General features: G+C 38.8%; 1 protein-coding gene across 1 annotated transcript; it reads left to right on the plus strand.

Annotated features, from left to right (window-relative positions):
- Window positions 1–4,213: 4,213 nt before the first annotated feature.
- On the plus strand, window positions 4,214–4,738 carry LOC100583689 (keratin-associated protein 4-2). Its single transcript, XM_012503703.1, has one exon. The coding sequence runs from the start codon at window positions 4,214–4,216 to the stop codon at window positions 4,736–4,738; it is 525 nt and encodes a 174-aa protein (XP_012359157.1).
- Window positions 4,739–13,371: the final 8,633 nt, after the last annotated feature.

Here is a 13,371-nt window from a genome sequence, read left to right on the forward strand (position 1 = left end):
ACTTGAGAATTATACAGAGTTGAGGCTGAATTCTAACTGTACTGCATACCGACTATGATCTGAGACATGGTATTTAAACTCTGTCAAACTAGGATTACTTTTCTCTTAAGAAAGGATCATAATAACTCAAAAACACATGAAGGTAATCATAAAATGTCAATGAGATAAAGGTGCCTGATTGACAAATAAAAGCACGCTCTCTTGTACTACCAATTAGCCTCTGTTGTATTTTTGTTTTACTTTTTGTTTTGAAATAACTATAGATTAACATGAAGTTGAATAAGAAAAAGTTCCCTGTACCCTTCATCCAGTTTCCCCCAGTGGTCACTTCTCATAGGACCATAGTACATGTCGAATCCCAAAGTCTGACACTGGTACTAAGTTCTAGGGATCTAGTAACTAGCATGGTGATTACAGTTAAAAATACTGTATTGAGTACTTGAAATTTCCTGAAAAAGTAGATCTTAATTGTTGTCACTACACACACAGAAAAGAATAACTATGTGAGGTGATAAGGTATTAACTAACTTGGTTGTGATAATCATCTCACAATATATACATATCAAGGCATCACATTGTACACTTGATATATAAAATTCTAATTGCCAACTACACCTCAATAAAGCTGGGGAAAAATGAAAGTGCTAAAGTACTAGAAGAAATCATGAGAGATTTCTAAACATAATGCAAACTTACATTAAGCAAAAAACACACTCACAAAGAAAAAAAATTGTCAATTAATGTAAATAAGAGTGACCTCCACTGAGTCATCAGTAGGCACCAGTCATCAGGGTTCCTCAAGGGTGTGATTATTTTCCCATAATATAAGGTCTCGAGGAAATCTTAGAGTTGTTCTCATCCACCATAAAGGGGCTTACCACAGTTTTAACCCCATAACAGCTTGGAACCTGCTTCTGTTCACTCTGACTGAGGAAAAAGGCTCAGGACCTCAATACGATGCTGTGTCTGGGTACATCAGAGCCAGTGCAGGCTCAGAACACCAGCCAGCGCTGAAGCAGGGGCATTCGGGAGCCAGATTGTTATCCTGGTTGTGTAATCCTGGAAATCAGGAACAGGGCAGCAGTAGAAACTGGTTAACAATATAACAACATCGTATTCCATTTATTAGACTTACATGCACCTGAGTGCAGAGAGGGAAGCTCAAAGTAATTTCATCCAATTCCCTCCATCTACCAGTCAGCAACACCAGCTCACACTGAAACCCCTCCCCTGATTATCTCTAGAGGCAGCCCATTTCATAAGGCACCTTCCTCATGGTGAGTCAGATTTTGTTTCTCCCTAGGAACATCCTATCTTCCCTATCCTATATCAGCCCATGGCAGCCATCTGAGGAAGTCCATTCTCATACAGAGCCCCTTTAGGCTGCACTGCCATTGCTTTGCTCCACTTTTCTCCTTTTTAGGTTAAATTTCCAAAGCGTTTCCATTTGTTCCTCATTGATCATAATGCCACCCTCACAGCAACTTTGCTTTTCATAAACCCCAATTTATCTTTATCCTTCTAGCCTGGATTGAAATGCATTTTCCAGATGTGTTCTGAACACTCTGGGAAGATTAGAAATGCCTCATCTACCTTAGTAAATGTTCCACTTTCATGAATGTTTCAAGTTTGCATGCAGGAGTTAACACAGCATTAGTGGCAGTAAGTGGTTGGCAGTAAGTGTGAACTAATACTGAGGTTACTAGAGTGTGAAACACCGAAGTAGTCCTCATCATAAACTGCTTCAAGGTCTTCTCATACACATACAGTGGTTGTTTCTGGACGAGAAATTCTCAACCTGTCTTTCTACTGCATGCCTGGAGTAATAGGGCTCATTGTGGTGATCCAGGTTGAGTACCTTATATCTGAAATGCTTGGCACCAGAAGTGTTTCAAATTTCACGTTTTTTCAGAGTCGGAATATTCACATTATACTTGTTGAGCATCCCTAAAGCAGAAACCTGAAATCCTAAATGTTCTATTGGGCATTTTCTTTGAGCATCATATAGGTACTCAAAAAGTTTTCGGTTTTGGAGCATTTCGGATTTTGGATTTTCAGATAAGATGTCCTCAACCTGTAATATTTTGTCTGGTGAAGGGATGCTAAGAGTGGACACAACCTTACGGTGTGTGCATAATTAAATAAATACTCCCAATAAATTTAGATATATTCACTCCTCCTCAATCTCTTTTGCTATGCTGCATTAATAACCACTCATTTGATCTATGATTGGTTCTGATATTTCATCTTTTTAGGTCTGATTCCCTGTGAGAGTATTTCTGTAGTTTTGGAACCATGGTTCTGCCATTTGGTATTTTCTTTGAGCATCATATAGGTACTCAAAAAGGTACCTATATTCACTTTTTCTTACCTTCATGACCCCCAAATATTTGATGAGCAAGTTTTATGGAAAGACCCTCAGCAGAGTTGGGGTGTCCATAGTATCCTCAGAGAGACCAGTCCAAACGGAAATGGCTAACCCAAGAGCATCCTAAATTGGAGGGTGATACATAATTGGAAGAATATGGCACAAAGACAGGAAGTTTCTGCCTTCTTCCTTGGGTTTCCTTAACACCCAGGTTTGGGGGAGAGTGTGTGTGTGTGTGTGTGTATAATATTCCTAAGGTAAAGGGCCTTAGGAGATAAATGTAAATACTTATATATATAAAAATATATATATTCCTAAATATGTTATTATATATATTATATATATACATATTATTAAATACAAACATATATGAAGAATATGTATTACATATAATGTATTATATATTATATATAATATATTCATAAATCTATAATATATATATTCCTATATTACCTATATATAAAGTTCTCTCTCTCTCTCTCTCTCTCTCTCTATATATATATATATATATATATACACACACATACATATATATATTCCTAAGGTCCTTTGGGGGAATATATATATTCCCCCAAACCTGTAATTTTCAAAAGAAAATTATGGGCCTAGAAGAATTAAAATCACCCAAGGTGAGACATAATGTGTATGTATGTGTGTGTATGTGTATATATAAATATATATATATATACATACATGTATATATAAACATATATATGTGTGTGTATGTGTGTGTAGATATGTGTGTATATTTATATATATATAGTGTGTGTGTGTGTATATATATATAGCAAGGACACTGGGTCCTTTACCTTAGGTTGGCAAGTAAACCTTAGAAATAGAGGAGATGACTCAATGTGACTGTTAAAGCCAGAGAGACAGGAAGGAAAAGTCAGAAGGAAAATCAGCCCCTCAGAGCAGAGAGCGGAGGGACCTGAACCTTTTAGTATAGCTGATCTCTATAGCCAATTTCCCCTAAAGGCCCCGAAACTGAGTTTTGGAATGCTGTTTCTCAAGAAAAAGAAGCATCAATAATTCATGACTTAGATGTCCACCTTAAAACAATTCTGCTTTCCCCATCAGAACGTCTAGAAAATGGGTCATGATTCATTGTATGGAAGGTGGCAAGGAATATATCCTAATAGTATTTGTGTTTTCATGCCACCAGTCACCTGTTTCACATTCAAACCTTCATTGCCCACTTGATCTATAACAAACATGCCATGAGATTAAAACACAGCTTTCTCCTCCTGAGTCACCAAAAGAAAATTATGGGCCTAGAAGAATTAAAATCACCCAAGGTCAGACATAATGGATTAAGGAAAATGAGGCTGCAGCACGTGGTACCTACAGGCAGATGTCACATGGCAGTTCAAGGAGGAAGCTACAGCAAGAGGCTTTATTGAGGTGTAGTTGGCAATTAGAATTTTATATATATCAAGTGTGCAATGTGATGCCTTGATATGTATATATTGCGAAATGATTATCACAACCAAGTTAGTTAATACCTTATCACCTCACATAGTTATTCTTTTCTGTGTGTGTAGTGACAACAATTCAGATCTACTTTTTTCAGATTGTTCAAGAAGAGATGACCTGTGGAATCCTAACACACCAGGGGCAGGAAATAATGCTTTTCTCCATGTTGACAAATTTAAGCAGAAAAACAAACTTGCCTAATTTGATAATTGCCTACTTAACAGGACAAACAATAATAAGGAAAGAGTGCTGCATCTGATGACATCAGCCCTTAGCAGGGTATAAAAGAGGATCTGCGGCAAGGAGACTTCCAAACCTTCCAAACGCTCCTTCCTGGAAACCCACCCGAAACCTCCACCCTCTGACACCATGGTCAACTCCTGTTGTGGCTCTGTGTGCTCTGACCAGGGCTGTGGCCTAGAGAACTGCTGCCGCCCCAGCTGCTGCCAGACCACCTGCTGCAGGACCACCTGCTGCCGCCCCAGCTGCTGTGTGTCCAGCTGCTGCAGACCCCAGTGCTGCCAGTCTGTGTGCTGCCGGCCCACCTGCTGCAGACCCCAGTGCTGCCAGACCACCTGCTGCAGGACAACCTGCTGCCGCCCCAGCTGCTGTGTGTCCAGCTGCTGCAGACCCCAGTGCTGCCAGTCTGTGTGCTGCCGGCCCACCTGCTGCAGACCCCAGTGCTGCCAGACCACCTGCTGCAGGACAACCTGCTGCCGCCCCAGCTGCTGTGTGTCCAGCTGCTGCAGACCCCAGTGCTGCCAGTCTGTGTGCTGCCAGCCCACATGTTGCAGATCACAGTGCTGCCAGACTACGTGCTATAGGACCTACTGCCGCCCCAGCTGCTGCAGGCCCCAGTGCTGCCAGTCTGTGTGCTGCCAGCCCACCTGCTGACACCCCAGCTACTGTGTGTCCAGCTGCTGCAGACCCCAGTGCTGCCAGACCACCTGCTGCAGGACCACCTGCAGCCGCCCCAGCTGCTGTGTGTCCAGCTGCTACTGGCCCCAGTGTGGCCAGTCTCTGTGCCACTAGCCTATCTGCTGGCAAACCACCTGCTACAGGACCACCTGCTGCCACCCCAGCTATTGCATTTCCAGCTGCTACCAGTCTTCCTGCAGTATCTCTAGCAGCAGTAGCTCCTCCTGCTGTGACTTCAGCTGCCGCAGGCCCTCCTGCTGCATCTCCAGTTGCTGCCACCCCAGCTGCTACCAGACCACCTGCTGCAGAACCCAGTGTTTCAACCCAACTGCTGTGTGTCCAGTTGCTGTCGCCCCAACTGCTGCCAGACAACGTGCTGCCGCCCAACCTGCTCTAGTGCTTCTTGCTGCCAAGGCTGTCATCTGGACTCACCCGATTCTCATCGACCAGCATTCTTGATGTAGCTCATCTATGAGCTGAGTCATGGGAAGCTAGTTGGAAAACTTGAGTTCCAACCAATTCTTAGATTGAATCTGGCCTCCAAATATATGCTCCCCCCACATTTTACCTCTCTACCAAATGAACATAAGTTGTAATTTGCTCTGAAATCTGTCAACTATCTTAATTGAAATATTTGCTCTCTGCCATAATTTCTCATATGGAACTATTCCATTTTAAACAAATATTTATCTAAATAAATCTTAAATAAATTTTCAGGCATAGAAATATACAGATACTATGTCTCATTATTTTTCTTTTTTGAGTGTGGTCATTACCAGTCAATTTTTCTGTTGCTCTTCTCTGCAGAGGAGAAGACAACAGCATGTAATTTCAGGGGCACCACCTCTATTTCCTCAGCATGCTTTATTTTAATATACAATGGTGGTTTCTTAGAGCAAGCACCTGGAACTCTCTTCTTGAAGAGTTTCTCTAGCCAAGGAGCAAGCTCTGGACTGTAGAGTTCTCTCAGAAGAGTATTCAACAAATGAGTAAGGGTTGGTGAACACATGCTTTAGTTATTTCTCCTCCAGTTGGGAGCATGTTGTACCAGCCTGTCAGAGGTCCTCAGAGACACCAAATTCCAGCTGCCTACAGGGCTATTCTGATCATTAACTCATCTTGTATTCACTTCCCTCCCATTTTTCATGTTCCATACAGCACTTCTTGGGACCACCTCCCAAATATACTCCTGGGTCGGCTCCAGTGGGTACCCAATCTAAGACACCAGTGTTCCTAACCTCAGTATTAGTGCCCTTCAAAACATTTTTCCTTTTGTATTGATATATAACAGATGCACATGTAAAATTTTGATACATCCATATAATTTGTAAAGATCCAATCAGGGTAATTGGATTATCCATCAAAATTTATCTTTTCTTTATGCTAGGAACATCTGAATTATTCCTTCGTAGCTACTTTGAAATGTTTAATAGATTGTTGTTAACTATAGTCATCCTACAGTTATATTGAATACTAGGTCATATTTTTATGTCTAACTTATATTCGTACACATCAATTCACCTCTTCATTTCCCACAGGCACCCTCCTCTGACTCTGATAACCAGCAATCTATTCTTTATCTTCATGAGTTCCATTCCATTAGCAATTTGTCTTTCTGTGCTTGGCCTATTTCACATAACATAATTAAATCATTTTTATACAATATCAGTGGTTGCCCCAGTGTCACGGTCAACTCTTGAGTATACTGTCTAGTAAATAGGTAAATGTTCTAAATAAATTTTCTTCCTCTTCTTCTTCTCCTTCTTCTTCTTCTTCTTCTTCTTCTTCTTCTTCTTCTTCTTCTTCTTCTTCTTCTTCTTCTTCTTCTTCTTCCTTCTTCTTCTTTCTTCTTCTTTCTTCTTCTTCTTTCTTCTTCTTTCTTCTTCTTTCTTCTTCTTCCTCTTCCTCCTCCTCCTCCTCTTCTTCTTCTTCTTCTTCTTCTTCTTCTTCTTCTTCTTCTTCTTCTTCTTCTTTTTCTTCTTCTTCTTTTTCTTCTTCTTCTTCTCAGTTTTGGCACAGTTATCTCTGGACTAGTTGTCTTTAATCTCTCTCTCTCTCTCTCTCTTTTTTTTTTTTTTTTGAGATAGAGTCTTGTTCTGTCACCCAGGCTGGAGGGCAGTGGTGCCGTCTCAGCTCACTGCAACCTCCACCTCCCAGGTTCAAGTGATTTTCCCACCTCAGCCCCTCAAGTATCTGGAATTACAGGTATGTGCCACCACGTCCAGCTAATTTTTGTATTTTTAGTAGAGACGGGCTTTCATCATGTTGGCCAGGCTGGCCTCGAACTCCTGACCTCAAGTGATCCATCTGCCTCAGCCTCCAAAAGTGCTGGGATTACAGGTATGAGCCATCACACCCGGTCTTCAATCTCTTTTTCTTCCACATTATTATATCTGAAGGATAAGGCAGAATTGCCAGGCTAGTAACTTTTATTCTAAAAGAAACTGTGTTTAAGAGGTGTGCTAAGTTGGATTCATTCAAAATAGAGCCAGAAACAAGGATTCTTGGTAAGTGATTTATAAGAAAATGCTCTCAGGAGAAATCAGTAAGAAACTGGGAAGCAGAATACAGGAGTTTAAAAACCTAAGGCAGAAAATGATTTTTATTAAATTATTTTCTCTTCTGACCCCATAGGAAGCTCTAGAGTGTAATTAGTATCACAGACCTATCTTTCTGAGAGGCAAGGTGTTTGGAATTTTGCACTCAGACATCAGTTACCACTAGCTATGGGTCAACCCAGAGGAAGAAGATTCATAGATGGTCCAATCCTCCAGATGAAGTATCAATTAGGTAAACATAAAAAAAAAGAACTTCTAAAATGACAACAAAACAATTAGTTTAAAGAGAAAAAAGTGCATAAAAGAAAAAAATACAGCTGTTCTGTGTAATAAAAGAGGTACCATTTAGGTAGACTTGAGACAATCTGTGTGTATGTTTCTCTTTCACTGTTTATTATTAATAAATTGGCCTATGCATATTTCTGTCTCTTTTTCTGCACAACCGGAGAGTACATGTTATCAGGGGATCATACAATTGAATAATTAAATTGATATTCTCTAATGAGATTTTTTTTTTATCAAAGCTAGGATTCTGTCTCATAGCAGAAATAGGAAAATGTATAAAAGGAGGCATAGTTGAACCTAATACATCTAACATAAGAGCTATGAATTGCAACAGCCACCGAAATAGAAAGTCCTCAATAAACTGCATCCCATGAAGTGATTTAAACTTATTTAAAGGAAGGGATTTAAACTGATAGGGAAGATCTATATACAGTATAGCCTGTGCACTTGGGAATTAGAGAGAGTTGGGGTGAATTCTGACTGTACTACATACCAGGTATGTTCTTGTACATGTTAACTATCTCAGCCTAGGGTTGCCTTACTTTAAAGAAAGGATCACAATAGCCACAAAATATAGTAAGGATGTCATAAATATTCAATGAGATTGGCAAGTAAAAGCATGCTCCCCTTTTTTTCCCAATAATCCTCATATATATATTTTTAACTTTTTATTTAGAAATAACTATAAATTCACAGAAAGTAGAAAAAAAAAGTACAGCAAAGTCCTGTGCACCCTTCACCCAATTTTCCCCAGTCGTCACATATTCCGTCGCTAGAGTACATGTCAAACCCCACAAACTGACATTGGTAAAATCCACAGAACTTGTTCTAGTTTTATCAGTTTTACACGCACTTGTGTATGCATATGTGTATGTCTGTGTATGTTTGTGTGTAAATGTATGGATAACTTAGAAGGAATGGATGAATTCCTAGAAACATAATAACTACCGTGACTGAATCATGAAGAATAGAAAATCTGAGTAGTCCAATAATGAATAAGAAGATTAAAGTAGCAATAACAAACCTCCCAGCAAAGAATAGCCCAATACCAGATAGCTTCACATGTGAATTCTACCAAGCATCTGAAGAAGGATTAATGCCAATCCTTATCAAACTCTTCCACAAAAAGTGAAGAGGAGGGAACACTTCCAACATCTGTTTATAATGGCAGCATTACTCTTTACCAAAGCCAGATAAAGACACTACAAAAAAAGAAAATTATAGGCCAATATACTTTATAAACATAAATGCAAAAATACAAAATACTCAACAGGATACCAGGAAACCTTATTCAACAACGTATTAAAAAGATCATTCACCGTGATCAAGTGGGATTCACTCAGAGGATGCAAGGTTAGGTCAACACACGGAAATCAATAAACATGATACATCACATTAATAGAATGAAGGACAAAAAGCATATGATCACTTAAGTAGATGCAAAAAAAGCATTTTTCAAAATTCAAAATCTTTTTATAAAAAAACTCACAGCAAATTAGGTATAGAGGGAATGTACCTCAACGTAATAAAGGTCACATATGACAAACCCATAGCTGACATCACACTGAATAGGGAAAAACTGAAAGCATTCTCCCTAAGAATTGGAACAAGACTAGGATGCCAACTTTCACTACTCCTATTCAACATAGTATTGGAAGCCCTAGCCACAGCAATCAAGCAAGAGAAAGAGATAAACAGCATTCAAATTTGAAAACAGAAAGTCAAGTTATTTTTGTTTGCTGAATGAAATTGGACCCCTTTCTCTCACCGTGTATAAAAGTCAACTCAAGATGGATCAAAGACTTACATGTAAAATATGAAACTGTAAAAATACCAGAAGAAAACCTAGGAAAAACTCTTCTGGACCTTGATCTAGCCAAAGAATTCATGACTAAGATCTCAAAAGCACAGGCAACAAAAGCAAAAATTGGCAGACGGGACTTATTTAATCTAAAAAGATGACATGATCTTATATCTAGAAAACCCTAAAGGCTCCACCAAAAAACTCTTGGATTTGATAAGCGAATTCAGTAAAGTTTCAGAATATGAAATCAACAAGCAAAAATCAGTAGCATTTATATACACCAATAATGATCCAGCTGAACACCAAATCAAGAACACAATCTCATTTACAATGGTTACAAAAATACTTAAGAATGTATTTATCAAATGAAGTGAAAGATACCTGCAAGGAAAACTACAAAACATTGACAAAAGAAATTGTAGATAACACAAACAAATGGCAAACATCTCATTCTCATGGATCAGAAGAATTAATGCTGTCAAAATGACCACACTGCCCAAAGCAGTCTACAGACTCAATGCAATTCCTACTGAAATACTAACGTCATTTTTAATGGAATTAGGGAAAAAAATCCTAAAATTGATAGGGAAGTGAAAAAGAGCCCAAGTAGCTAAAGCAATCCGAAGGGGCGGGGGAAGCTGGAGGCATTACATTACCTGTTCTCAAATTATATTAAAAGGCTATAGTAACCAAAACAGCATTGTTTGGGGTTAAAAATAGACACATAGATCAGTGGAACAGAACAGAGAACCCAGAAGTATAGCCACGTACTTACAGCAAACTGATTTTTGACAGTTGATAAGAATATACATGGGAAAGGAAATCCTATTCAATAAACAAATGATGCTGGGTACATTGGATTGCCTTTGCAGAAGAATGAAACTGGATCCCTATCTCTCACCATGTACAAAAATCAACTCAAGGTGCATTAAAGGCTTCAGTGTAAGACATGAAGCTATAAAAAAATACTAGAAAAGGCCGGGCGTGGTAGCTCATGCCTGTAATCCCAGCACTTTGGGAGGCTGAGGCAGGTGGATTGCTTGAGGTCAGGAGTTCAAGACCAGCCTGACCAACATGGTGAAACCCCTTCTCTACTAAAAATACAAAAATTAGCCAGGCATGGTGGTGGGTGCCTGTAATTTCAGCTACTCCAGAGGCTAAGGCAGGAGAAATCACTTGAACCTGGGAGGCAGAGGTTGCAGTGAGCCGAGACCAAGCCATTGCACTCCAGGCTGGGTGACAGAGTGAGACTCCATCAAAAAAAAAAAGAAAAAAAAGAAAAGAAAGAAAGAGAGAAAGAAAGAAAAATAAATAAATAAATAAGCTAGAAGAAAGCCTAGGGAAAACTCTTCTGGACATTGGTGTAGCCAAAAACTCATGACTATGCCCTCTAAAGCACAGGCAACAAAACAGAAAATAGGCAAATAAGATTTATCTAAACTAAAAAGTTTCTGCACTATAAGAATTAAAGAAAAAGGAAAGAAACACAAAAGACAGCTTGCCATTTAAGACAGGTTTATTTTAGAGAAAACAAACCTAAGAGCGGCATTTGGCAGAGTCAACTTGGAGGCACACTCTTTTACAGACTGAGAGTTTTTAAGGATTCAGGGTGGGAGAGTTTATTAGAGGCTTGGACTGCTTCTGTGTCTCTTTGTAGTGCTTATCTGGGAGGGAAAGTTGGGTGTCTATTTTCTTGCAGGCATATCCCCTGAGTCTGCATTTAACTTCCCTATCTTAGTGCACGTGAGGCGAAAGGAAAGTGCTTATTAAGGCCCACTCTTTTACTGGGGCCCATTGTACGAGGGTGACGTTTGGCAGTTACCCAAGAGACATTCCTCCTGCTTCCTTCTGTGCCCGAGCTATCTTATCTGTGTTTTACTGTCTGCTGTTTCTGGCTGCTTGTAGTTAGAAGACAAGTGATTTCCTTGAAATGCATGAGGCTAGAAAGGGAGCTGCAACTTCAAGTGGCAGTGTTTGTCCAAGATGACAGTGCTCCTGGTCTGTCATGCACAGCAAAAGACTTAATCAACAGAGTGAACAGGCAACCTGCAGAATGGGAGAAAATATCTGCAAACTATCCATCCAACAGGGGATTAATACCCAGAATTTACAAGGAACTCTAACAACAAAAACATCGCAAATAATTCCATTAAAAAGGGGAAAAGGACATGAATAGACATTCTTCAAAAGAACACATACAAATGGCCAATAAGCATTTGAAATAATGCTCATCATCACTAATCATTAAACAAATGCCAATTAAAACCACAGTGAGAGATCATCTTATACCAGTAAGAATGGCTGTTTTTAAAAAGACAGAAATAACAAATGTTGATGAAGGTGAAGCTGAAAGGGAACCCATAAACAGTTGTTGAGAATGTAAATTAGTGCAACCTCTATGGAAAACAGTATGGAGATTTTTCAAAGAACTAAAACTAGAACTACCATTTGATCCAGCGATCCCATGAGTGAGCGTCTACCTGAAGGAAAAGAAATCATTATACCAAAAATATACCTGCACACATATGTTTATTGCACCACTATTTATAGTAGCAAACGTATGGAATCAACCTAAATGTCCATCAATGGACGACTGGATAAAGAAAATGTGCTATATATAAACAATGGAATACTCTTCAGCCATAAAACATAATGAAACCATGTCTTTTGCAGAAACATGGATGGAACCGGAGGCCATTATCTTAAATGAAACAACTCAGACATAGAAAGACAAATACTGCATGTTCTCAGTTACAGTGGGGCCAAATGATGCGTACACATGGACGTAGAGAGTGGAATGACAGACAATAGAGAGTCTGAAGGGCAGGGGTGTAGGAGGGTGATGGATGATGAGAAATTACTTGATGGGTAGAATGCATGTTATTTCAGTGATGGATACTCTAATCGTCCTGACTCGGCCATTATGCAATATATCCATGTAACAAAATTATACATGTACACAAATAAAATATTTTAAAAATATCTGAATTGGAAAGGAAGAAGTTAAATTGTTTCTATCTGCAGATGACATAATCTTATATGTAGAAAACCCTAAAGACTCTACTGAGAAACTATGAGAACTAATAAACAAATTCAGTAAGGTTGCAGAGTATAAAATCAACATACAAAACCCAGTAGGTTTTCTAAACACTAATAGCAAACTATCTGAAAAAGAAATCAAGAAAACTATTTCATTTACAATAGTTACAATAAAATAAAATAAAATAAAATACTTAGGCACAAGTTTAACCAAGGAAGTGAGGATATCTACACTGAAAACTGTAAAACACAGATGAAAGAAATTGACGAAAACACAAATAAATGGAATGATATCCTGTGTTTATGAACTGAAGGAATATTGTCCAAATATTATTAAAGCAATCTACAGATCTCATGCAATCCCTATAAATATACCAATGACATTCTTCACGGAAATATTTTTAAAAAGTTCTAAAATTTGTATAGAACCATAAAAAACCAAAGTGATCTTGGACACTAAGAATATAGCTAGAAGCACCACACTCCCTGACTTCAAAATAAACCACAACACTGCAGTAACCAAAATACCATCATTCTGACATAAAAACAGACACACAGACCAATGGAATGGAATAGAGAGACCAGAAATAAAGTCACTCATTTACAGCCAATTGATTTTCAACAAAGATGCCAAGAATGGGGGAAGGACAGTTTCTTCAATAAATTGTGTTAGGAAAACTGGGTATCTGCATGCAGAAGAATGAAATTAGTCCCTCATTTCTTACAGTATACAAAATTCAGTTCAAATGGGTTAATGGCTTGAATGTAAGATCAAAAGCTATGAAATTTTTGGAAGAAAGCATGGGGGAAAGATTCATGACATTGGTCTCGGCAGTGACTTTTTGAATATGACCTCAAAAGCACAGGCGACGAAAGAAAAATTAGATGACCGAGATTACATCAAACTAAAAAGCTTCCGCATA

This window comes from Nomascus leucogenys, unplaced genomic scaffold, assembly GCF_006542625.1.
Source record: "Nomascus leucogenys isolate Asia unplaced genomic scaffold, Asia_NLE_v1 Super-Scaffold_285, whole genome shotgun sequence".
Lineage (NCBI taxonomy): Eukaryota > Metazoa > Chordata > Mammalia > Primates > Hylobatidae > Nomascus > Nomascus leucogenys.